Below are 27447 nucleotides of genomic sequence, written 5' to 3'. Positions count from 1 at the left end.
GGCTTACAGGCCAACCATGTGGACTTTCTGAAAGACGATATATTTGGCAAAGTTTAGATCAGCATTAGAACATCTGTGTTGACCAAGCTATTTTAAAGGCGCGCCTATTTCCTAAGCGTTTGGTGGGGTTTTTTTGCCAATGATAAATTTAATTTAAAAGTTCCAAGATTTTTTTATTTTTATCCAAAACAAGAGCAGATTCCAGACCAAGGGACTAACAGTTCTCATAACACCAAATTGTTTGCCTGCAGATGCATTTAATCCTGCAACACTTTTCACAACTGCCCTCCATTTCCCCTCCAAGAGCAGGGTTGAATTCTGTTGTAGCAGACACTTGCTACGTGGCCAGCAGCACAGAGTAAGGCTGTAAACAGCTCCATCCAGCCTATGCTGTGCCACAGGAACACATCCCACAGTAGCTCCAGAACACAGCTGCAGTGTGCCACCTCCTGCTTACAGCAGCTAAAGACACAAAAAAGCATGGTCTAATGCAACACAGGGCTAATATCCTTACACCAACATCCTACTCAGACAAGATCACAGAAGTTCCCCCACAGTGGCATTATCTCAGCCCCTCCAACACAGCCTACTGCAGCAGCGCTGTTACTGAATTCACTCACTGGTGCCCTTGCTCTCTTCTATCAATGATGACAGTGACAGGGAAATGCTACTTATGATACGTTTATACATAAACAGCTTCCAAGTGGAGTTACTCATTATTAATGCTGACAGCTCTGAAGGGGAAAGCAAATGATATTTGGCAGCAATGGCTTTTAATGAGAACATCCATTGTTAAGGAACACAGGCTGCAGATGACAAGTGATTTCTAGAGCACCAGGCTGATAACTCTGACATTCCTCTTCTCTCCCATTTACTAAAGATAGGCCTGTCATTCTGGATATGTTACATCCCAAACACAGCATTTACAGATACAAGGAGCAGAGTTTTATCAGAAGAGCATTGGCATCCTGCCAAGCACAGGATTCCTGGGATTTCCTGCTCAGAAGGAATCAGGGAGTTGAATCAACGAGAAGCAGATAAAAATAAACTTAACAGAGCAGACAGGAGACATTTAACCACAAAGTACAACCCAGGTGAAATCACAGACAGTAAAGGAGATCTCTGTATCACCATATTTAATGTGCATGAAGCATCACTTCCAAATATCCAACTGACAGCCTTGGCTGAGGTGAATTCATGCTCCAGCCCACCACCTTCTCTGAGATGTCATCCAGGGCAGGACTAGAAAGATCTCATCCGAATTACAGGCTTTACTGCACAGTGTTGGTATACAATCAGATGTAAACAAAGGTTAATTTTTAGGCATACTCACTTTCAGAAGTATGTCCACAATTCTCTGTTGATATTCCACAGCTTGTTTATCATTCTTAAAGTCTTCAAAAGTCTGCATGAGGCAAAACACTGACACCTTGAGAAGAATGCTCTCCACTGCCAACCCCAGAAATACAAGCAAACACAAAATCACAAAGCTGACAATGCTTTTAAGTCCTTTCTGTGCTTATTGCCTAAGCAGCAGGTTCCAAGATACAATTTGCTCTTTTGTAATTACCAAAATGATTCTTACACATTCACGTAAAAGTAACAGGTCCAAATAGACAGAGGAAATTCAAGAAATTTAGAAAGGAAGATGACTATGCAGGAGAAGGATGTAGGTACTAAAACACTCTTTACAAATACATTATTCTTGTTTTATCTGTGCTTTAAAGATGGCCTCTGTTACCAGAGTCTTCACTGTATAATGTCACTTTCATAATTTTATATTTAGGGACATAAAGGACTATTATGGTCTCCTCTGATATCTTACAGAACACACATCAAAACTGTTCCTGCATCAAGCCAGTAACTACTGGTTTAGCTAAAGCATTAACTTTTTTAATAGGAATCTTACAGATCATGCAACCATGACACAGATGATGGAAGAACCTGCCTTGCATTTTTCTCTTGGAGGAGATCAGCAATCTCTTACCAAAGCAAGAACATTAAGGAATTCCCGAGTGTCAAAGTGTAGCAAGGTACGAACATAGGGGTAGACCTCTTCATCCACAGATCCCTCAGCTGAATGCAGCCGGATGAGAAATTCAAAGACCTGCAATGAAAATTCAAACAAACACAGCAGATTCCCATGGATTTCATATAACTGATAGCACAAGCACATGGGAAAGCAGCATTGTTACCTGCTTTGCACTAAGCTTTAAAGCACCTTAGAAGTCCATCAGTGTTCTTACTTGAATGATGTTTTCTGCTGCTTGTTAGTAGGAAAAAAATTCCCCCTCCTTAGACTCACCAACAAATTTAAGATCAAGCAAAAATTAAGATCAAGCAAAAATTAAGGCTTATACTTGCAGACCAAAGCATATGAAATTAGGTAACTCCCTCCCCTTCTCAGCAGCTCTCCTCAGAAGCTGCGCAATTCCTCCTTAACCAGGGCACAGCTCCTCTCCTTGTCAGCAGTTCCCTTGGGAAGAGCTAGTCAGTCTGCCCCCTCACTTTAAGCCACAAAGCTTTTGGCGCTGCAAAGACTGACTTAGGTGCCATTCAACTCTCCATCTCTTCCACTGACTTTCTAGTTCCTGAAATTTGAGGATGTCTTTCAAACTGAAGGCAACTCCCTTTATTGAACTACTGACAGAGGTGTCCAGATCCTCCCAGGGAACAAACAGGGCAGTGACAGCTCCAGTTGTCTCAAACATGCTCACAGCAGATCTGGCTACCAGCAAAAAGAGAGCAGACTGCTGCAGACTGACTAGCGCTCGTGAGTATGTATTCAGATACACACTGGGATCCCATGGAGAACTGACAGGCAATACACTCTCCCAGCCATCCTCAGGAAATGCCACGTTCCCTCATTTACTCCTTTTCTGAGTTAATTTTCTTGTCACCACAGTGGCAGTGAAGCCAGGAGGAATTAGCAGCTTGACTTTCAGACCTACAACCTTCCCTGTTGGCTTCCTTGAACCTGATACCCACCTGTCAGCTAGGAACTCTCAAGAAAACAAACAAACAAAAAAAATCCGGACTGTAGCTAGAGCGGATTCAAGTATGCCGACAGAAAGGTGTTACTTAAGCCAAGTTCTCAGGAACACTATCAAAGGTCATAAAAAGCAGAGGTTGATGGCTCCTCCCTAGAGCTACTGCTGCTGGTTGGGTGCCACTTCCCCTCAGATCCTGAGCCACAGTCTGTTGCTATGCCAGCATTACTTTGTGCAAGGGACAACTTGATAAGGACCATGGGAGAGGGCAACAGCCTAGTGCTTGATCCAGCAAAGGGGACCAGACTCGTTTGCACACCCTGTGAGGAATGTGTTTGCAGTAACCCTGAGCTACCACACACATATAGCTACAACTCTGGATTAGCAAAAAAAAAAAAAAACCACAAAAAAACCCAAACAAAAAACCCCACCCCACAACCAAAGAATATCTGTTCCATATTCCGTTGCACTGCAAAGAGAAAGTGCAAACCAGAAAGTACCTCCTCTTACTGAAACCCTGAAACTAAAGTGAAACGTTAGAGAGCCCCAAAAAGTGTTTGCAGTAAAACTGGCCAGAAACTCAGGAAAGAGTTTGATGAGCACGAAAAGATGATCAGGAGCATCCTCTGTTAAATTGTCAGAGATGACCCCAAAGGAGTTAAGCTTTGCCTTAGGCCAAGCTTCAGACACAGCTTAAAAAGAAAGAAATAGTCACCTTGACGACTCTGATGGAAATAATGAATAAGGAAAGGAGATTTACTTGGCAGTGACCAAGCCAGCTTTCATGACGTGTAACCTGTATGTCTAGTCATACTTTTAGCATAAGTTCACTGTGATTTTAGCTAGGTACTCTCTCCCTGTGATGAAACCATTAAGAACATGCTTACACCTGTCCTGAACAAATACATAAGGCATATGCAATAGTATTTGTTGCCTTGAAACAACCTGCCAGTCTCTTGGGCAATCCAGATGGAAAAGGTTATTTCTCACAACGTGAAAGCTGCTGTTGCAGACTCAGAACAGTGTGATAAATCTGGTCAGCCAAAGATGGTCTGCTGAACAGTGCAGCAAAGAACAACATGAAGAGATGCAGCTCAAGAATCAAACCTTGTCCTAAAGAAGGACAGTAGGATAATCCTGCACTGTCACAGGATAATAGCAGCACACAGAAGCCTTAAGGCATCAGCTGCTGTTCCTTAGGTGTCCTGGGAAGATGATTTGGGTGTTAGGTCACAGCTTTTCCTAGAGGGACTAGGCAGAACAACAAAAGAACAAGAGACGGATAGTCAGCCTGTGCTCAGCCTACAGGGTGTAAAACAAGCAGCTTCAGAGCCTATAAACATAGGTATAGGCTTTTCTGAAGCAACTAAGATCCTGCCATATAAGCAGAATGGCTGGACATAGGCCAACTCTCCCAAACTAAGGATGGCCAAGATGTGTGGATGAAGAATGTAGCCTCCTAACCAGAGCTAGAACAGACTGACAAAGCAGATGATCTTAACAGTCACCACAAGACTGGAAAATGTCAAGCCATGGGTTGCTTTATGCCTTTTCTCAAGAGAAGGAAGAAACTAGCTACCTTTCAAGTTGTCTCAAAGTGGCACTACCAGAAAAGAGAAATTGTCTTTCCAAACACCATCACTGTGGAAGAGTCTTTTGGGAAAGCCTCTTCCCTTCAGTGCTGTGGGCAGAAGGCAGTAATAAGGATATATGGGAAGGAGTTGTCAAACAGCTTGAATCACAGACTTCACAGCCATCACAGATTCACCTCAGCTCCAAACCTCAGATACAGTCATAGACATTAGGGACAACAGGAATGTAAGCTGTAGGCCAACCCAAAAAACCCCATACAAAAACCTGGAATCACATAAACTGGAATCAAATGCTAGGATACAGGAGTTTAAGTTCAGAACTGACTGCATCCTCCTTTCTCTCCAAGTACCAAAAGACATCTAACATTAAACCCTTTCCCAGTTCTGTGACCCCCTGAACCTCCTTCCTGCCAAAAGAGGCTCTCAAGAGGGGTTCCTCAGATAAGCCTAAGGAGAGATATGTTGTAGCACCCTTAATCTATTAAGTAGCTCTGGCAAACAATTGCCCACATATGCCTGAGTGAAGTGGCAGAGAAGCAGCCGCCACTGAAACAGATGGCTGGCTGACCCTGCAAGCCAAGGGTACAAGGATGCAGTTTGGAGCACTTGATTACAATGTGCTCTTGACCTCAGCTGAATACCTGCAGTTATCACAAGACTGGAAATTCATCTTCAGCAAATACAATGTCTTGATGAGCAGAGATGAGCGTGAACACACACTAATGTAATTATGATCATAAAATAAAAAGCCTCAGAGAAACCTGCAACCAAGAGCTACTTACTAGAGACATTTCTACCTGCTGAACTCTACCTAGTACTACCTAACTCAGCAGCCATGGCACACTTCACCTCATCCACCAAGTATCTGTGGATACATGATCTGGATTAAGTGGCAGGGCAGATATATTCACCCTGCACATGGGAATTACACCTAGACGACAGATGCATGCATGTCTTGAATACCTGAGACTGGATAAGCCTCAGAAGTGAAGATATGGTGACGGGATACTAGGGCAAAGACTGAAATGCATCAAATGGGACCTTCATCATGGAAAATGACTGTGCTGAACTTTACACTTTGCTGTGCAAAGAGGCCAGAGGTGTAATATCTGAGGCAAGAAAACTCCAACACAAACTGAAGTTTTAGCAACAGCCAAACAGAGGAAACAATATTTAGTTAATGTTCTTTGATGTTATCTCACTTTCAACTCCTGTCAATCCCATCTAACATGCATTTGAAACCAGGGAGGATCCTCCCATATCATAGTCAAGTTTAGAAGGCAGAGACACCTACAAATTTCTGGTAACTTTGTGGTAGAATAAGGTAAAAAAAAAAAAAAAATCAAAATTAGTGCCACTAAGAACTCTATGTTCCCACACCCCAATTTACAGTTGAAAGAAAAATATTAAGTTTAAATGTTCAGAATGCAACAACTGTTTGATTTCATTCTTTAAAAATTTATTTGGTATTTACAGTGGTATATACTCATATCACAAGGATACAACTATCAGATTGATAGTAGTTTTCTATCAGAAACCCATTAAATAAGACACGCAGCTTCTTCTAAAAACCTCACATGGGAAAGTTTCCTTCCGAAAGGTTGCTCACCTGATTTTTAACTAAAGGTACCAGATCCTCAGGAATATCACCCAATGGATATGCACGGCCTGCCAAGCAGCAGCTATAAAAAAAAAGGAGGGGAAAGGAATTTTTAGTAAGTCCTGACATTAAACAGATTGAAGAGAACAGTTTATTTTTTTAGTTACTTCTCAGGATGCTCTTAAAGCAAGTCAAGTTTATTTTGTAAATCATGAAGGAAAGCATTGCAGACAGCGCTGCTGTTAATACACAATAAGCCAATGCACTGCATAAATTTGCATCTAAGGTACACCATTCCACAGCAGAAAAGTAACAGGGAAACTCAGTATTTCTCACAAAAATCTTTACTCTTGCATTTTAGGAAGCAGGAATAATGCAGAATCTAATGTTGATGATCTTGAATAAATTCCAGCAAGAGGAATTCACTAATTAATCACTACCGTCCAATCTCAGAATGACCTCCTGCAAATGACAGGCAACACAGTAAGCAGCAACTGAGCACAGCTATCCCAAAAAGCACGGCAGAAGGGCCTAAAATACAGCTTTTCAGGCTATGGAGTCCTTGTTCAAGGAGCACTGTCACACACAAGACAAAAAACTGACTCTAACCAAATTCTAAAGACAAAGACATGGTCTTGGCATATCAGCAGTAACTTGAGCTCTAAGTCTTCAACTTTACCCTACCAATCCACTCACAGGATGTGTAACAAGAAGCTGTTGTAACTAAGTCAGGTGTACAAAGTAGCCATTGCTATTTTACACAATCTCTCAGACCTTGACACACACTATAAGATCATGCAACTATAGTGAGTTAAAAATCTAGTGCCACCACTAGGCAACATGTCACACACTTTCTAAGGGACCTTACCTTATATATACAAGCAGCTTGTTGCCCATTATCACCTGCTCATCTACAAAACAAAAATTATTTGTCACCTTTTCTTCACAAGACAACATATAGAAATACAACTCTTTTTCCCAGCTGTTAGCAAAACATCTCATCTGACACACACGCAGAGTTTGACACACAGTGAGCTGAGCAGCTTTACACGCAGTAAATAGTACTAGAACACTTTTCTTTTCTCCAAGACCCTTATATTGAACGTGTACTTCCTTTTTGCATCCCTCTGTTGGAAGTGACCAGAGATACTCAAAACATCAAATATCAAAACTAGAAACCCTTAACGGGAAAGAATTCTGTACCTGTGAGAGACTTCCCAGCATTCAGTGGAGGAGCAATGACTTTGAACAGCTTCTGTAACAAGAAAGAAGGCAGTGCTCAAGCAGCTGGAAAAGCTCAAAGCAAAGAATCTGTGTGGTTTTAAAGCAGACACCAATGGGGCGTCTTCCCCCCAGAAACTGCTTTCTCACCATGTCTTACAATTAAAAGGCACAGAGAGCACCAAGATGTGGCAAAGGATGCTTTTCACAGCTGATGTTATGATGGATGAAAAAACAGCCTTCATTCAATCAGATCTAACCCTAAGCATAGGCCACACTAAAAAAAACCAATGTTCAGTAGTCCCAGAAGTAACAATCAGAGCATAACTGACCAGCCTCACTTCCTGTTCCTGAATCTTCTGCCATCAGAGATTATGCAAACCTTCATCCTGCATAGCAGGGTCACCAGACAGCCTTTAGTTTGGGTATGTAGAATGAGGACTCATCTAAATACTTAGCTCTAGAAAGCAGAAAAAGTTACTTGTACTCATACAGCTAGTGCTTGGTTTCCAGAAGTCCTTTTTAAAATCATGAACACCTCAAGAGTCTCTTTCCTGAGAAAAATAAAATGAGATCGTAACTGCTAAAAATTGGGCAGTTTAAGATTTTCACACTCAAATGGACCCAGCTCTCTATTTCAGAGCTACTGAGAAAATACCAGCAGTGCTTCTGTAATGCAACATCCTGACATTACAGCTATAGGCTTCAAGAGCAATTGGTATATCAGGCACATCTTCAGAATTACCAGCAGCAGCATCAACAGGGCCTTCAGTTACAGCATTCCATCGAGTCCTGTGCTTGCTACTGTAGATAGATCACACCCAAGTGCTAAGAACAAAACCTGCCTCAATGCAAGGACTGTTTCTAGCCTTTTTTCTGAACTCTGTACACAGGTAAGTTCACCCTTTGTTTCTATCACTCTTTAATACGTATTAATATACTACTGTGTCAGCAGAGGAAGAACAGTATGAAGGAAAAAAAAAGCATGAGGTGTTCATAGAACCTCTCACACCTACACCCCCATTAATCCCATTGTGCAGAAAGTTGATGCTTTCTCAGCACATCATGCCATATAGGCTAGGCTCACCACCAGCAACAAAGCTGTTAGCAGACAGTTTTGCAATGCAATCACCATAAGGCGTCATGTTATTCTCTTCTGCTGCTTTTGTTTTATATTTATTTTATTAACATGACTAAACTTCCTGCTTTAACTTTGCAGAGCATTGCTACCTCAGCAGGGAAATCTGTGTTCTAAAGCACAGTAATTACAAATTACTTTTTTCCTCTACTGCATCTAGTCAAATAAACTGCATATATCATACATGGTTTCTCCCTTGAAATGAAAAATAACAAAAATATATACACACTGAATGAGAAGATAATGCATTGGGTTTGAAATGCTGTTTCTCACAAAGACTGTGTGCTGAACACACAAATAACAACTCACTGCACTGAGCATCCTTCCTACCTCCATGGGACTAATGAAGTCATTCATCCCACTGTTGTAGACATAGATCATGGCATCATAGAGATGATTTTCCCAGCATAGAAGAACTACCTGCAAGGCAAACAAAGCACAATGTAGATATACAGCTGCTCTTAATTAATAGTTTTCTCATTCCCCAGTCTCTCAAATACAATCCCTGTCCTTACATTTGCATCATCCAACAGTATGATTTAAAGCAGAATGAGAATTTCCACTTGCAGAACTAGTCTCTGCAAGGACCCCAAATCCCCAAAGGCAGTATCCAGCTTATTGCTCATGCAGCAAACATGGAATCTAACTGCCTAGATTCTAACATTCATAACCTGCAATGAGATTAAGGAATAATAAAAAAAAAAAAAAAAAAGAAAAAGAAAAAGGCAGGTTTTAGCAAATCATTTTTGTCAAGTTCCCAAGCATTTCCCTCCTTGGAATAGAAAGCCATTCCTGTGAGAATAAAAACTGACCAAGGAAAACAGGACTACCCAGCAGGAACACCTCCTTGCTCCACTAACTTTGTCATGCAAGAGCAAGCACCTGAGCAGAGCAGGCTGGCTGGCACCAAACTGACAAACACAACTCCATTTTTTTGTGCCCCTGCAGCCTTTGATGTTAAGGTAAAGTACTCAAAACAGGAAAGACTGATCATGAATATGAGAGTAATCCCAATGGACTAGTAGTTTCCAACACATTCCAACACATTAACCTATGCCACGACACAAACTAGGGGAGCAAAACATGTTTATAGAGCATGCACGTTACAGGATGGACACAGCCACGCTAAATAATTCCTACATTCATTGAATTTGATCCCAGCAACACAGGACTAAGTTCTGTTATAAATTAGTGACCAAAAGGCATGAATGGTTTGGATTACATAAGTCTTGTCTGTTGAAAGGTGACACCTTGTTTTCCACACGCTATGCTGCGCTTAAAAGCAACAAGAAGTTTGCATCAGCCACTAGGGGATGTTGTCATTTATTCAGAGAACTCAATATAGTATGCAGTACAACAGCTCACCTGCTGTATGTCTAAGCTGGTGACATCCATGTGTACAATGCAGGCTTCCAAATTTTCCAACCTGTTCTTGTCTTGGAAGTGAAGCAGCAAGTCTTTCATCACTTGAGCTGTGATCCCCATCAGCTTATCACTTAAGATATATGGCTCCAAGCACTCCAGAAAGATGCCTTTAGCTACAGAATTCTCACTCATCTTATCATATATCTGGTTAAATAATAGATCCCTAGGAGGAAAGAAGTGTTTAGTTACCAAATAATCTTATTAAAATCTCCTTACATATCTACTTTCTGAGAGCTCCAAATTAAACTCATTTTCCCCTGTATTTCTCAAACTCAGGAGCTGAGTGCCCTGCTCAGCTCCTACACTGATGCAAGTTACAGGCAGCTACACAGAATAAATTGGCTATGGATGTTGCAGCAGAAAACCCCTGCTGTTAGAGGGGAAATGATGATGACAGGAAAATCTATCAAGGCAGCTTCTTTCTTAAGGGGATGGTGTGGGGGAAACAGTTTGATGCAAACTTTTCTTCCTCAACACATCAGCGAAAATTTAAGACTCACTTTTCTTTGAGTAGTGAGTACCCTGACTTTAGTATCAGTTTTTAAGCATTCCTCTAAACTGTGCAGTGATATACGATGACAATGATGTGATATGATTCCTCTAAACCATGTGATATAATAGGAGACAGCACTCGGGACTGCATGGGTTGCTGGTCTGCCTTGGGAGACAGGCTTGCAAACTCAGACTTACGTGCGCTGGAGTAAAAGACAGTAATCAACTATGACAGGCACCACGTCCTGCAGAAGAAACATAAAAAAGCTGTAGGGACTGGCAAAAAATCCTGCCAAATAGCACATACCACAGAACACAAAATGAAGCCTGTCCAATACAGAGCAGAATTGATGAGTTATTTCAATCAGCTGGTAGCTGGCACAGTGACAGGTTTTCCCCTATGCTGGTTCATATGGAGAAAACTTCTAGTCACACTTCTGCAGAGGACAGAGGGCATACAGGCTCTGCTCTGCCACCTAGCTGTAACGAAGTCCTGGTTTCATTAGTGCACACAACAGAGATGAGAGTTCAGGTGAACCGCTGCAGTATTTTTCAAAAATAGACAATTTTTGCAGCAAAGCAAAGTCTGATTAAAAAATGCAAAAGATCTAGACAAGAGAGCCCCCTGGAGCACCATACCTGAAAATGTTGCTCCATAACCTGAATTTTTCCTTGGTCAGGACATTTCTTCAAAGTCCGATCAGCATAATGGAGAAGGATTTCAACCATCTGAATTACAATAAACAAGAAAATTCATTCAAATCCTAGACTAGAGGCCCTCCTTGGTAGCACATTTAATACACTGACTTGGGGTTTGGCAGCACTGTAAACTCTGTTGTCCCATTTTGGGTATGAACTACCATGGGCAGGAAGGAGAAGAGGAAAGAGGCTGCCAAGAGACAATGGCATGACATTGCATAGAGGTGGCCCAGCAGGATGCTGAAGGCCTACACTAGCTTTAACTGATTGAGAAAGTAGGCAGCCAGTCTGCAAGCAAATTTTCAGGCAGATGAACACATCCTGAAGCATGAGGCTCATCTGGGCCATGTTTTTACCTGAAGTTTAAGTGATAGTACCTTTAAGAGCAAAACTTACTTACCTGCAAATAAAATATACATGAAGAACAAAGTACAGCTGAAAAAATATTGCAGTAATTGTGTATTTTAAACATACCCTTCCCACAAAAAGGTTCCTGCAACAACTGAACAGAATCAGTTGAAGAGTTTATTCCATGTCCATGTATACATGGAGCAAAGTCTCCATCCTGAGAGTCAGCAAGTGACGTACTGATAGACACTTGCCAACCAAAGGTCAGGAAACTCTGGAGTTACCTACGAAAAAGGTTTCTCTCCACTGTGAGGGGACCAGATATCTCAAGGCCTTGATGATAATGTCACATTTTTATTTGCTTATGCTGCAGATTTTACCCCCACCTTTACCCAAAAGGTATTTCCAAGTTTCTTTTAAAATCCTGCTCGCAATCTTAGCAAGAGAGGCACATGTACACATTCTAGAGTTAGTTGGATTAATTCTGGAGGACAGAAGCCATTACTTCCAGGAACACAGTTAGTATCCCATCAGCATACATGAAAACCCAGTTAGGAAGAGATCAGTGACTCACTCTGTCTGCAATGACTGCTTTCCGCTTGCTTGTGTCCCCAGACAAGCCTAGAAACAATGAAAGGGGAAAAAAAATTGAAGCTTTTCTCATCTAAGCTACCAGTGGAAATATAAAAATTCCACAGTTCAGATGCTAACACCACTACTGTTGAGATGCAGAGGTCAGGATACCTAAACACACAATTTTGTGTTCTACTTTTAGCCCACTCTTCTTCTGAAGAGCTTAGTCTCCCAATGTAAAGACTGTTCAAGCACAGGAATGGCAAGAACAGATCTGAGTGCTGTTTAATACTGAGAGAACAGAGGGCTGTCAAAGACTGTCTACATGAGGCTAATTGCTGGAGGATGCCTTGATGCAAAGAAGCTGAATTAAGTGCATTATAAGGGGAAAAAAAAAATTCTGAAATGCCAACTCAAAAAGACAGTAATTCTTTGAATACTGAAAAACTGTCTGCGTAATTGCATTATATACACCCATTAAAACGAGACAAATCTTCATATGCTAGCAATTTCACAGCAGGAGTTTCTTATCTCAAGAACTTGAGTCTCATCTGTCAAAACCATCAGAAGTTATTTGCTGAAAAGTCAATGCATCCAGTCCAAATCAGACTGTTCAAGGGGTAGTTTCTGGCATAATTAACATGTTTATCATAACAAGCTATGTGCTCACAAAGCATCCTCCTTCAGAGGAAACATGGTGCCAAAGCCCAGCAGTTCTTTCAGTCAGTTGAATAGTCAGAGGAGACCTGAATTAAAGTACCTGCTTGGCAGAGCTGACAGAACATCACACTGAAAATTACCTACAGGTCATGCATGACCTTCAGGAATATTTTAGCAGGCTAGATATTCAACACATGGATCCACCTCCTTCACAGCAAAGTGACAACAGATAGGAGTCACAACACATACCAAGTCAGATTTTCATTTGAAAACAGCAGACTGCTAAAGGGACTACGACTCTGAAAAAATCAAACCAATCCATATAAAGGTGTTGTTTCTGCCAAACCCAAAGCATGACATCCTACTTTCTTTTCTTCAATTCATTTCTCTTTTTTTTTTTTCCTGAAAAAGTGATTTCTGTACATGCATAGGTTTAAAACCTTCCCTAGTGGTTTCAATTAAAAAAAAAAAAAAAAAAAGCCAAACCCAAACTTACCTACTACAGCCTTTGCTTTACCTTCATAAAAAGACCAAGCTAGAGCCAGGGCATCCGTGAGACGCTCTTGTTTCAGAAGGTGGTCAACTCTCTAAAATAACAAGTAATACTGGACCTTAGTATTGCAGAAAAGATGATCCCCTCCCATTTAAGATCAGCATTTCCCAGTAGTGGGTCATGATCCCTGACAGCAAGGGGACAGGAAACCTCAGAAGCTCTCAACACATTGCAGTAAAGGACAGTATCTCAAAAAGATTCTCTCATATGTACATTTGCTGCTGGACAGTTAAAAAAGACCAAGAAATGTCAGGCTCCAGTATGTCAAGTCACTGTGGGCTACATTTTAGGTCAGATGCTTGATAGATGGAGACCCACAGCATTGGCGAGTGTCTGCAATCACAAAGAATAAACATTTTCTACTCCCCATCCTTGCCTCATTGCTTAGAGCACAACAAAAAACTGCCATGTTTTCAGCATATGGGTGCAGTCATCCTACCCTTTTTCTCCTGAGCTCACAGTCAACAATGATTGAAATAGATCACAAATATTTTCTGCTTTAAAGGATTATTAGCACAAAAGGTCAAGCACCACTGGTCTTGGTATGTTAGGTCAAAATGTTAAAGTACTGTTTGAAATATGAGAAATTCTGAGTCTCAGACGACCTTTCTGTACCGCAGCAAGAACTCTCAGCTTCACACCCTAATCCCTCACATACTCAATTACAACTCTTGAGTAAGTCCCCTACAATAAAGAGGCCTGCAGCACAACAGAAACCATACAGTAATTTAGAAGGAGGTTGGCTCAGAGCATGTAAGTTGTGATTGAATTCTGAATTCTAGGAAAACCAGTACATGAAATCATGGGTCAAAGCAAGAATTTTCATTAACAATTTACTAAACCAAAGTCAGTAGTGAATGGCTGGAGGGAAGACTAGCAGAGGAAAGTGATCTTGGTAACTAAAACCAGCAACTGTATAAAGTTCAACAGAGCTGAACCATTCATATTTTATTAAAGGTCCTGAAACAGTGTCACATGGAGGAGCTTATAATCATGGATGACTACAAGAGCTGTAAAGCAGGTAAGAGGAAAAAAGGTGAAGTTCACTGCTTAAAGGAGAAATGCAACACTGGAAAGAAACTACTATCGGAGTTCTTCAGAATCAGCCTTGAAGCCCCTTTCTACATAATGATTCAGTCAACTAACTTGGCATAAGCTGAATTTAATAATGAAGTTTGCTGATAACCAACTGTAAACATGTGACGTGAGAGAGCAGACCAGAAAGACAGACACAATAGGATTGCCCGTAAAGCTGGGTAACAGAAGTATGATGCAATCAATCCAATGGTACAAACAACTTAGAGCAGAAATCAGGGTTTGGCTATGGGATACTGGTGAATCTCGAGAGTGCCACAAGCCACTGACATCATGAAGCCAAAGGAACAGCAAAATGAGACCCAAGGATGCATAAGGAATGACATACCTAGTAGAGACGGTGAAGAACAGGTGACATTGTGCATGGCACTTGTAAGACCCTACCCAGAGTAATGTGCCAAAGTGTTTACTTATGTTCAAGAAACTGAGCAAAGGAGGTGCAAAGAACACTGACTATGAAAAAAGAAAGGAATGGGAAGGTAATCTTACAAGAGGATGATTAAGGAGCTTTGCTTAGCCTTGTAAAACAAAGTCTGAGAGAGAACATGCATACACTGACTAAACATACTGCAAAGTGATGATCCAGAAAGGAAAAACTGCTGTTTAACTCAAGTGAAAATAACAACACAGGAACAAATAGAAATAAATAGATCAATAGGAACTTTAGTGTGGAAATTGATAGGGTTTCAGCTGTCAGAGAAATGATGTTCCAAAAAAATCTTCTACCAACAGAAACAAGGATCTAAAATCCAGTGAACTTTCTAGGTAGTCTTTGATGGATTTTATGATGTAGCTCCTGCAGTAGCTCGAAACAAAATACAGTAAACCAGATTTCCTTCCACTCCTGTATGCTTATCTGGCAGATAGAAGGCTAGCGCTTACACAGTCCTCCGAAGTCACACATTGCACTAACTCTATCTTGTTAACAGAAGCTGAAACATGGCAAGGCATTATGTCCTGCTTGGGAGAACAAAGTCTCCATTCAGCCTACAAGTTTATGCAAGTGGGAGTCCCATAGCATCCCACCACAGAAAGCAGTGTACCTACAGTGCTGGCTGTGCATAGCAATCAGGGATCCTGAACACAGTGCTCAGAACGTGCTTCACAAATGCTCTCCCCATCCTCTCAAGCTATATTTAAGCAATTTGAACCTACTAAGCTGTACAGTTTTCCTCTCAACGTACCTCTCTCCAGCTTCTCAATGTCATGACATGAACAGACTAGAAAATTAAAAAAAAATTTAAAAATTATTTAGTTACAGTTGCTCATGTAGCCTGTGGTATCCCACAGACCCACCAAAGCATGCTCATACAGGTGAAGCTAAGTAAAGCAACACTCAAGCTTGGCATGGCAGGAATAAATTGGATGTTTATATTAAACAGAAAAAATTCTTTACATGGCCTTACAACCCATCTGCTCCAAGATACCATCCCTCACTTTTTCCCCTACTTCCACATGCCATCCTATAGGCCACCCCTCTTTGCCTTTTCACAGAAAGGCACTGCAGGACAGGAAAAGTGAATAACATATTCCTTTTATCATTCCATACAATAGAGTCTAGTATTCCCTGCTGTCTTATTTTCTTCTGTTTACTCACTAGCAGGTTTAAGACAGAGAAATTGAAGCTTAGCACAGAGGAGATGTCAGTAAAGTAATGCTAAGTCTACCCTGAAGCAACATGAACCAAGATACTGTGAAACTATGACAACGTCTTACTTAGCCTGTACCTCGGCCAAGACCAAATTATTGCACAATTCTTTAATCCCACCACATAACTGCACAAAGAACCCATCCCTGATTCCCATCTCCATATAATAAAAAATTGCCCTTCTCCAGAAGATGAGCTACCATCAACAGTGAATGCCCCATATTTTTATTAAAAGCTCCCCACATTTACCTTAGTTCCAAGGTAAAAGATCTGGCCACCACAGCTGCTGATGGACTGATAACAAGCTTTCTCTCCAACCAATGCCTACAGGGAAAAAAGATTACACGCAAGTAAAACTGCTTTTTGTTTTTGTAAAATTTCCTAAGAAACATATATACATTTGAACTTTAGAAACACTTTGTAATTCAGAAATCAAAATGAGGATTGGGATAGAACAACACAGATTGCTGGGTAGTAGTAAGTAAAAAAACTCTGCTGCCACTCCTTCCTGGTTGTGAACACAGCTTAAAATGCTACTGAGCTCTGGCTGTCCAGAAAACATGATGAAGTCATAAGGACCCACAAGCAGTGCTCTGTGTCTATCCTTAGATGCAAAAAAAGTTATGGGGACTCTTTCCTTGCCATCTGCTTCTTCACAAACCTTCCTCAAGAGCAAATGTGTAGGAGACACAGATGGAAAGAATACTGTTGAAGTGAGAGTTGCTACAACAGAAGTTTGAATACCAGTAACTAGTGTTTAAAAGGCTGTATATGGGCACATTTATAATGTGAGAAATGGAGTATCACATCAAAATTAAAAGATTTTACCACAATGCATGGGCAGTGCTTGCTTCCCGCTCCACTGCACAGTTACACAGGCTAGAGCTATTTGTCCTGTACTTTTCTCAGTCTGGTCAGATAGGGAAGCTTCCTGGTTCTCTTCCTATTGCTGAAAAGTGTGTCCATTCCAGGGATTACCGTAACAACACTTCAACCTCCTCAACACAGGACCTAAGGTTGAAGTAGCAGATATTCCCTGTATCTTTCTTTACATGCTGCAGTAGAAGATTGGGGTCTGACAGTCTTCATCCACAAACCCAGGCATCTCTGAAACCAGAATATCTCTTATGGGGGCAGCAGCCTCATCTAAGATTTGCCTTCCAGAATGTCTGCAGAACTAACACAGGAAAATGCGTATTTCTGATCCTGAGCTATGGGAAATAAAAAAACCCCAAACCTTCCCATGAGAAGTTGTCCATGACTCAATTGCTCTGAGGTAGGTTGTCTTGTAACTCCTACTGAAATGCAGGAAAGAGACTTTCTTGTTAATATCCTTAGTATTTCAAAATGGCATTATAGACTTCAGATCTCATCTGCCACTTAGAGTCTGTGAATTAAATAGGGGTATTCTCTAGACTCATAATAGCATTTTAACACACAGCACTTATTTGGGCCCACCAGTTTTTCAATCCACATGTCTCTGGCTTTGATGGTAATCACCAGAAGCCCTCCCAGGACACTGCAGAACTTCTGGATTTGAGTGAAAGGCTCTGAATAATGACATATCCTAGCAAGGAGAACTCATATATACAACCTTAGTGCCAATCTCTTGCTATGTTCTGTGAGATTGTGCCTGGTAATTCCAGATCATGTGGCAGGCACTACATAAGCTAACTTAGATTAAACTCCACCTTCTGACTCTTTCTTCCTCAGTATGCATCTGCAGCAGAAAGAATGACAGCAATGCTAGCAGTGTGAAGTAGATAAAGCAGTGAAAGCCAGATAAGCAGCAGCTATGTAGATCTAAAGGCTGCACAGACTCCTCATAGATCTGGCCATCCAGACTGAGCACCAAGGAACAGAGTACTTCTTCCAAAGGTAACCATGACAGAGAATTCTTTTTTATGAAATCCTGCCATCCTGCATTGAAGGAACTTCTCCTTGGGCTTCTGGAGCTGAGTCATGACCATATGCTGGGCTTGAAATTGCGGATCCAAACTACAGACCCACATGAGCCTTCTGCTAGTTGTTTGGGCCAGCAAGTCTCACAGGGCTATAGCAGAAATTAATAGGAACCATATCATCCAGCTATGGAATTTCAGAACCCCTGGGCTTTCTCTGGTGAAGCACTGGGAGGTTTGAATACAAGGATGGAAGGCCCTTTCTTACACACACTCTTGGCAAACTGTTTCCAAAACAGAGAAACTAATTTTCTACTGAAAGCCATAACTTGTCCCACAACCATGGCTTTAAAAAACCTTCCACAATGCTATAGCAATACAAATACTACATCAAAGTGAGTCTGCTGCAGAAGGCACAGGTAGGTTACAAGAGCTATCAGGAGCCACTGAAATTAACACCTACTTCAGGAATAAAACATGTTCAGACACCACATGGGCCAGGGTCCAAAAAAAAAACCCAAAACAACAAGCATGAAAGTCAACATGAAAGACAGACAAATAAACAAAAGAGGAAAAAGTAGAAGACACAAAGTTTGAAGTGTTGAAACTTCCACTAGTATGGATGGGTTTGTTTTTTTACGTCAAACAAAAAAGAAGCATAGTACCTACAAGCATAGGTACTATGTTTCATCCTCTACCCCTGCGTGACAATCTAGGAGATGATGGCAGCGAATGCACGTACTGCACAGGCACTGCTACGGCAGAGTATTTGTGGCATACAAAGTAGAAAAGCCTATAGGAATCTCTTGAAGAATAAAGCACATCAGCTTTTTTCCTATGCAGAGTATTCCAAAGCTTGGTAACTTCAGAGCAGCTCCTAAAAACATCAGTGCACAACAGGAAACATGAACTGTTTGTTAATTGGCCACATCAACACCATGTATGATTTCCAAGATGCTTCAAAAAGGCTTTTTTCTCCAGGTTTCCACTTAGGGCATATCTGAAACAGTTAGCTAACACAAGCAGGTCATTTGTGTCTACCAGGGCTTCGCTGACATTGCCTCCCGTAGCCAGCGATTTGAAGTGGCTGCTGTTGTAGACTAGCTGAACTTCTGGTATCTCTATGGTCTCCAGCTCCTCCTGTGTCTGACGATCTATAACATGCAGCTTCTCTACACTGTCCAGAAGCACTGCTGTCCGTGAGTTTATCCACTGAAAAAGCAACAAATCACAGATTTCAGCAAGGCATACACAACTAGAAGCCAACTAAGCAGGCTCTGGCCATATCCCTGAGTATTAATACTGGAAGTTCTAGGATGGCTAGCAGCTTTGTTACTATACACAGTCACTTCACAACAGCACCCATGCATAACTCTGAAGGTAAAGATAGGGAGGCTCCATCTGGAGTATGAGCTTTAACACTGAGAAAAATGACAAGGAACCTTCTTCAGAGAAACCACCTGTAGACAAATGGCAATCCACCAGAGTTCTTGTCCTCTTGGTGCACTCTTTATGCTCTAGCACACTTTCTATCCAAAGGTCTCAAAACCAAGACTACTATAACACCAGTTCTCAAATCCCTTAGGAGGTAAATATGGCATCAGGAGGCATTAAAACCAGAAATAGTACATTTAAGTTTAACTCAAAGCCTGTCATTCATATTCTGTGGCTTCTGCTTTTATCTTCAAAAACCTGCAAATAAAAAGGCTTTTTTTTGCTGCTTTTACAGGTTTTGTTTTGTTTTTTTTTTAAACAGCCAAGCATATTTGTTAACAGACTTCAAATTCCAGCTGATGTGGATGTCCATCTTGGTATTTTGGTCTTTCATGTTTTACTCACTGTATTCTGTAAATGTGTTTGAGTTGAACAATTTTTTTTGTTGAAAGCATCAAACAATTACGGTGCTTTAGCAAGCACTCATATATGGAAACACTAGAATTTTACCGAGCCAATTACACAGAATTTTTAATTCTTTTTAGTGACAACATAGAATAGAAATCTTTCTTGCCAGATTCTCTCTGGCTCTTGAAAATATTTCCTCAACAAGGCTACCCCCCCTTCCCAAAAAGGGCAGTATTATTGCCTTCATGCTACTAATTTTTTATCCTTTAGCTACTACTTGCTATTCCACTCGTGCTGGTTTTCCAGTAAGTCCCAAGTTTAAGGACATTTTCATTTAGTTAGCCCCAGATAAACACAGCCACTTCTTATGCTACATTTGTAAAGCCAATAATATAGAACTAAGGGCTACTGAGATACATTTACAAGAAAACCAGTGCAAAAAAAATTAACCATTCTGTAGTATTGAGACTTACAGTAAAGTTGATGAGGTCATAGTGTAGATGAAGCTGCCTCTGCTTAGTGACATGTATTGCACCAGTATCATCTCTCTTTACCTGAAAGAGAAATTGGACAATGCTGACTCAAACTCAAAGACTTTCTTCAGCTCAACCTCTCTGTTCCCAGAGCACATCACACCAACTCCAGGAGTCTGGAGCTCCCCTCAGCCAAGCACGTTGAGCATGCAGTAGCAGGACACACACTTCTCAAATGGAGTGTAATGTCTCACTTTCAAAAGCACTCATGTAAGTGAGGAAACAGAAGGCTCTGAGCAGGGGGCAGTAAAAATATATAGCCTCTGATGGATCAATTTTAAATCATTTATTTGTACTACAAGAGTTGTATGTCAAACAAGCCAGCACTACACGTGTTCAAGGGATTGCTCCCCCTGCCCCACCTCACGTATTATATCAAGCAATTCAGTTTCTAAAAGGGGTGCAAACCTCCAGCATTTGTACAGAGAGCACCAAAGAAGGACTGATTCTCCTTCACTGACTATCAAGGGGCTCAGCCCCACTGGAAAACTGAATTGAAGGGAGAGGTTGCATGACAACTCCTAGTCAAGAGTTCTCTCTCATCCTATGCAGGAACTACTGTACTTTCTGCTCGTAAGAATCAGAACTACAGAATGCTAATGTGAAACTGGCTTTATTTGATCATCATTTAAAAAAGCATTCTGCAAAAATAAGGTTTTTTACATTTTGACAATTTGAAGTACAGCAATAGGGACCTGAATTCAGGTAATGGCTGCTGTTTAGTAACCTATAAGCAGAGCAGCACCACTGGCCATAGCTGAGCTGGTATCTGTGCAGAGGCTCCTGCTATTGCATGCGCAGACATCTCCAGCAAGACCGACTTAAACATAGATCCTTTTCTTTTTCCTTAAGTTTACTGAGAAAGAAGATAGAGGAGAAAGAGGGTTCAATCCAGACAACACAATGTCTGGGTGCTTGAGCAAAGCTTAAGGTTCAAGATGAGAGCAGAGCTAGGAAACAAAATTAGCACTCCAGAGCCAAAATGCCAGATTTTCTGAAGCCTAGGTACTGCTCTCATACTGAAATCAGACATGAAGTCATTTTCAAACAATCATATCTGCATGTGTAACTTCTGCAGATCTAAACAGGAGGAGCAGAATGCCTGAAAGTCACATGCCAACAGGACCTGAAAACTGTTGTCTCTCAGTGGTTTATACAAATTTTTTCCAGACTCATCTTTTAAAGCAAAAAAAAAAAAAAAAGCTATCTCAAATTCATGCGATCTCCCTGAAAACAAACCACATTCTTCTACCTCCAGTAGAAATGAGATAAGCTTCAAATCAACACTTCTGGAATGCATAAAGCTCACGCCTACAGATTCTCAGGGAAGGGCATCACTGCTTGCTGAAGAGCAATGACCAACAGGTGAGTTTTCCCAAGCTGGATGCAAGATGCAGACATGCCTAGCATGCACAGATATCATACTTTCACTGAGACAGAGGCTCAGTCAACTGAATATGTAAGACATGACTATATGAAAAGCAGCATAAAACATCCAAGGCTTACCAGAAGAAAATGAACAACGTCTCCTCGACAAAATGCAAGCATAGGGTTCACAGAGTTCTGTACAGCCACAAAGTGCCATGCCAGAAGAGGGACACTAGAAGGGTCCATCTGTTAAACAAAAAGCAGAGCCAGTATTTAAGGTACACAAGCCAGAACCTCCTTTCCAGGACACATGCTGTTCATCAGCTGCTACTCTCTGACTTTGCCATGTACACACACAGGCTGTAAAGCAATTTCCTGGTCTGCTGGCAGCTGAGCAGTAGCTTGTGCTCTTTGGTCCAGCCACATGGTTTAGGCGCAACGTATGTCTCTTGGCAAAGTGGGCGGCCAGTCAGAACAAAACCTGTGTCCTAGCTGCTTAATGTAGATCCAATCTCGCATGGGTTGATGGACCAAGACAAGCTGCAGCTTCCTAGCAGCCTTGTCTCCATTCTCCGAATCTAGCATATCCCACATCTTCCCCCAGCTGCTTTTCCAAGAGGAATTATACTAGTGACTAGTGAAAGTGAATAATCAAGAGTTTAGAAGACTGTTTAGTGCTCCAATTCCACTTTGTTTCCATCCCTGCAATTAAGGGTTTGATTTTATGGTTCTTATGTGGAGCAACGGCCCCAGTCCAAGGTGATTGTAGCCGTAATCAGGTCAACATCCCATCTGTGGGTGAATCCAGGCTGGAGCAGGGAAGACAAGAAGCTGAGGGCACCTCAGGTCCTGTGTTCCTCCCTTCCTACTTATTAGAGAAATTCAGCATCTTCACATAGGTACAGCTGAAAGCAGCCTTTTCACCTTCTCTCTGCCCACAATCTGCACACGAGACCAACAGATTATCACTGCAATTCCACAGTGCAGCGTTTACTGCGTGCTGACAAAGTAGCAATACCAAACACCTGGTCCTAATCTCATCCCCTTCACTCTAGGAACTGTTTGTAGCCATAATTCTAAAAGTAACTGGCTTCATTACTCACACGACCGTAGGGAAAGGTCATCCACACTTTCAGAGATGGCTTCAGGCCAATAACCAGTATCTTCAAGAAAAACAAAAAAGTGCAATAAAATATTTGAGTATATACCAGAAAACTTCTACTTTTTGATTTCTCACACAAAGCCTTCTGCAAGCAGCAAGTTACCTTTGTTAGGGAGGCCATGGCCAGCAGTGAATATTGGGTGATAGGATGGTCTCTCAGCTCAAGTTTTGCATGTAATGGTTCAATACAGCAAACTTCCCCCTTTGAGCCACTGAAGAGACATCGAGATTCACACGTTCTCACTCCCATAACCCTCCTGCAAAGAAGAGAAATCAGCTTGATGGCCAGCTATCAAGAAGAGATCAGCCCAACAATCTAATGAAATCTCAGGAGTGATCCTTCATAAATACTGTTTTTAAAGAGTCCTTTACACAGCTCCAGGGAACGCTTTTAATGTGTCACTGAAAGCAGTCCCATACAGCTGCTCAGATACAGACAAGAATGCCTTAAGATCTTATTTAACAGTAAAGTTTTGGCAATTCCTGGACATGATCAGAGTCCCTAGACTGTCAACTCTTCTTCCTTGTCCCTCGTCCTCTTGAAGAGGCCAAGAAGAAAATGAGCAGTCACTGCAAGGGAACTCTCACTAACGAAACAAGGAAAACCAAGAGGCGGAACTTTTATGACAACTACCAAGAGCCCACAAGGAATGCCAAGATTCTGGGCAATACACTGATACCTTAATAACTTAGGCTGTTCTTTGACTATGACATTGCCAGATATCATCTTGCTTCAGCTGTGAAATTATACTGCAGCCCTAAATTACACCTTCAACATTCAGACAGTAGCTTTATTGGTTCCAATAGGTTTTTTTGCTTAGGTTTTAGAAACTATGACCGAGCATTAGTTTCTTGTACTTTCTATGGGTGCTTAAGAGTTATTGTCTTACTTAAATGACAGTTCAAATACGGAGCCTCCGCTGTCATTGCAAATTGCAAGCGTTGGGTCATCTGTAAACTGAGCAGATAATTAGATTAAAAGTGGGACTAAGAAATAAACTACAAAAAAATTGATAGAAAAATGTATGCTATGGCATTGTTAACAGCACACCGAAGTACAAGCATTGTACCTACCAGAAAGATACCTTTAACATACGGAGTGGAGACAATTACTGGCTTTTTTTAAGACGTGTAAGAAAAGCAAAGTTCTGTGTTTCATCTTCACCCCTCCAGTAAGGCCCATTACTAGGTTTTGTTACAAAGTCCCATTACCTTCTATTGCAGCTCAGAACTACAGCACACCAAAACCCATGTTACCACTAGAACAGCTCACAACCTCAAGCCCCTGAGTTGGTGCCAGAGCTGGTGAATGGGCTGCAGTCACAAACAGACCAAAATCAGAAACATCCAGAACTACTAATGATACCAAATAATCCAGATAAGGAAAAGGGTCACAGCCACAGCTGAGACACCCTTCTGGAGGACTCTGCAATCCAGCATCTAGGAGCACAAGCACCTGGGCTGTATAGCCATGTCTGAGTAATCTTCAATGCTGGTACTGCCATCAGGTCATCAGCTGGAGAAGGGGCCCACTAGGAGCAGAGGACCTGGCACAGGGAAATATCCATCTTAATGCACAGGGCAAAGATGGCAGAGGTGGAAGCGTGGAAGATGCAGTGGTAAAGGGGCACCTTCATGCCCACAAAACATTTTTGGTTAGCCAGGTGAGACCAACCAGTACATGAGAACCTGTCCTTGAGCAGCATGACCCACCAGACCCACTACACTAGTTCCATATGTGACACTGTATGGGTCTAGGATGTCTCAGCAAGGTCCAGGAAAGAAGAAGAGAGAGATGAGTTTGGGTGATGCACAAAAGTCACTGCTCTGACCAGGCTGCCAAGAAGCATTATGCTCTGGTAGGAGAGGTCCACATAAAGCTGTGCACAAAATCAGATATGAGTTTCTGTGTGTGATGACAACACTATGTTGAACAAGAAACCATAGCTGATTTCTCTTTCAACCCAAACATTCCCAACAAGTTATTTGAAAAACTGCTGACAGAAGCTACTTTCTACACTTCAGACTCTTTTAAGTTTAAAGTTAGCAAGTCACATATCCAGTTCCCACCACTGCAAGTCTTAGAAAAATGTATTCTAGCAATTAATTCTTCATAGATTTTGGCATCAGAGAGAGGAGTTATAACAGACAACAACTGTTGTTTGTTATAGTACAACTCACAGCCAATACTACTATTTCAGCTCTCAAAATACGCAGTTTCTTTTTAAAATAGCATTTCTGCTCATTTTTCTCACCTCTAGATACTATTGCCACATAGCTCCTAGGCAGCTGCTCTCATCTGTGAATCTAAAAGTACTACACAAGGAAAGTCAACACATCTGACTGAACAAAAGTATGTTTTAACGGAAAAAAAAAAGTAGTATACAAGGAGTACATATAGTGTTTGTTACCTTGATATGCAAAATGGCTGTTCCTGGTGGGTGGGCATCTGTTATTGATCGTAGCAGCTTCCCACTAGCCAGATCCCACATTGTGATCTGCAAGCAGACTATTCTCAGTACACATGCCAAAGGGTTCTCTCCACCACCTTGCACGTTAGTATATCAATAAATTTCTATATTCCCAATATCATCCTGGGTTAGTAGGGTCTTCATATCAAAGAAAAATGATCTGAAACCTGTTTCCACCCTTTGTTTTACAAGCAGTTTACTTATCTGCTTACACTCTCACTGACAAAATTAGTGTTATCTTCACAACTGAATCATGTCCTTTTGGCAAGCTCTCACCACCTGCCTGAACTTACTCACCTCACAGCTATCTGCCTGATAACACAATTAAAGAATGTAAGATAACTTTGCTACTACACACTGTTCAAAAGTGGTTCATTGCATTTGTCTCAGAATCAGTGAACAGTTGAATAATCTGTGCTAACACTCATTAGCAAAACTCAAACATCTCCACAGCTACCATGAACCTTGTCACTCCTCTCCTGCGTTTGCTTGGCATGACAGGTCAGATGGGAGTATACAGCTTGGCTTGCACTTGGATATTAAATTCAAGCAATTTTTCAACTAAGAAGCAGGAAGTCCCAAAGTATTTACTCCATAAATGAGGAATATTTAGCCCAGAAAAGCTGAGATTACAATTTTAATCAAACTTTTTATTGGAAATATTATTTTACATGGTTCCATATATCATCTGTCAAAGATCTATAGACCAATGTTTCAGAACTGCTGCTCCAAAATATTTTATCTGAGTATCATTTAAAACCATCCACTGCTCTGCATGGATCAAATCTGCATTTCCACATGGTCTGGAGCAGTCTGTCATTTAGCCCTGTCATAGGCACTGGAATGTGTTTTATCTAGAATGAAGGTGAAAGCCAAAGCAGCAAAGGGAAATGAAACTAAAAAGCAAAACAAAGCAGCCTTCTTTGTATTCCATGGACCTCTAAATGTTACCAAGTTAACTTCTATCCATTTTGGTTTAGTTTTAGTCTTACAACTTCAGGAATTGCTTTCTCTCTTTTGGTTCAGAGAAGGGCATAAAACTGCAACAGCAGACTCAAACCCTTTTTCCCCTGCATTCAAAAGCTATGCTGCTTCTGTCATACCACAGAAGTAAGGTGTTAGTAAAAATGAACTTTGGGGCTAGATACCAGTTTCAGGACTTTCCACTCATCACCACAGTAAAAACTAGCTTTAATTACAAAGCATAGAACTCACAAAGTGACCTAGAAAGACTAAGCTGGTTGTCCTGGTGCACCATTGCACATTTCAGTTTATCAGGAGCAGGACTTAAGTCACAACGAGCCATGATTAATTGAATCCTTCACTATATTCTGCATTATCCATTTCCTTCACAGAAACCTACCCCAAACAATCTGAGTTATCTCACTTCATGCAGGAATTGGCTGGCCCAAAAAGCTCAGGGCAGATTAAGCTATGCATACTGCTTCTCAACACAAAACTAACAAACAGCTACGTATTGAGTGTGCTTGGCTTGGAGCTATTTTCACCTCTGGATAGTCTCTCAGTAACAGTCTGCAGAAGAACAGAGCACTGGACCATCTCATCTTATGGGAATTACCTGTCCTTTTGCAAAGCCACACAGGAGTCTCGAACAGTCATTGTTGATACTGAGAGCGGAGACAGCCCCATACTGGGCCCCAACAGCAGTGCTGCCCAGACACAGCCGAAGTGCCTGGTTTTGATCTAGAGCAGAACAATTAGTAAGAAATTAAAAAGAAAGAAAGAGCAATGATTAAAATTAACATCATGCAATTATTTACATATACAATTCACCTGGGGTACATAAATGATTCACAGACTTACCATTAAGTTCTTAAAAAAGAGTTTAAAAGACAAGAGCACATGTTAGTACAGACATAGTGGGACACTGTCTTGCAGGGAAATACAAAGATTATTTTTAAAAATACAAAACAGGCACAGGGAATATGGAAATGCAGAGGTATTACAAACTGATGAAGAAACTACTAGAAAAATCAAAGCAATATCTAGCTTTCCTTTTGCTATTCTGCAATGATGCTTAAGTTGTAGCAAGGAAGATGACAGAAAATTAATCCTATCTTCTGAGCCTTATACTTCTGTATGCCGATTTGAACAGCAACAACTCCCCACACGGGC

General features: G+C 41.2%; 1 protein-coding gene across 1 annotated transcript in view; it reads right to left on the bottom strand.

The window, feature by feature from the left end:
* The window catches only part of VPS8 (vacuolar protein sorting 8 homolog (S. cerevisiae)), an 85202-nt gene that overhangs the window by 42465 nt on the left and 15290 nt on the right, over positions 1–27447 (bottom strand). The window contains exons 8-28 of the mRNA XM_010561276.1: positions 26891–27015; positions 25252–25338; positions 23731–23798; positions 22944–23097; positions 22782–22841; positions 21817–21924; positions 20251–20331; positions 18977–19147; positions 16284–16358; positions 15571–15606; positions 13256–13325; positions 12080–12126; positions 11098–11187; positions 10657–10703; positions 9907–10129; positions 8872–8961; positions 7386–7437; positions 7051–7093; positions 6192–6264; positions 1988–2107; positions 1334–1405 (exon numbers count right to left, since the gene is read on the bottom strand). Coding sequence (XP_010559578.1) covers positions 1334–1405; positions 1988–2107; positions 6192–6264; positions 7051–7093; positions 7386–7437; positions 8872–8961; positions 9907–10129; positions 10657–10703; positions 11098–11187; positions 12080–12126; positions 13256–13325; positions 15571–15606; positions 16284–16358; positions 18977–19147; positions 20251–20331; positions 21817–21924; positions 22782–22841; positions 22944–23097; positions 23731–23798; positions 25252–25338; positions 26891–27015 — 1892 coding nt within the window. The remainder of the gene's footprint in view (positions 1–1333; positions 1406–1987; positions 2108–6191; positions 6265–7050; positions 7094–7385; positions 7438–8871; positions 8962–9906; positions 10130–10656; positions 10704–11097; positions 11188–12079; positions 12127–13255; positions 13326–15570; positions 15607–16283; positions 16359–18976; positions 19148–20250; positions 20332–21816; positions 21925–22781; positions 22842–22943; positions 23098–23730; positions 23799–25251; positions 25339–26890; positions 27016–27447) is intronic.

Source organism: Haliaeetus leucocephalus, unplaced genomic scaffold (assembly GCF_000737465.1).
Source record: "Haliaeetus leucocephalus isolate CR32 unplaced genomic scaffold, Haliaeetus_leucocephalus-4.0 Scaffold143, whole genome shotgun sequence".
Classification (NCBI taxonomy): domain Eukaryota; kingdom Metazoa; phylum Chordata; class Aves; order Accipitriformes; family Accipitridae; genus Haliaeetus; species Haliaeetus leucocephalus.
The sequence above is the reverse complement of the archived record's forward strand: the minus strand, read 5'-3'. Positions and strand labels throughout refer to the sequence as shown.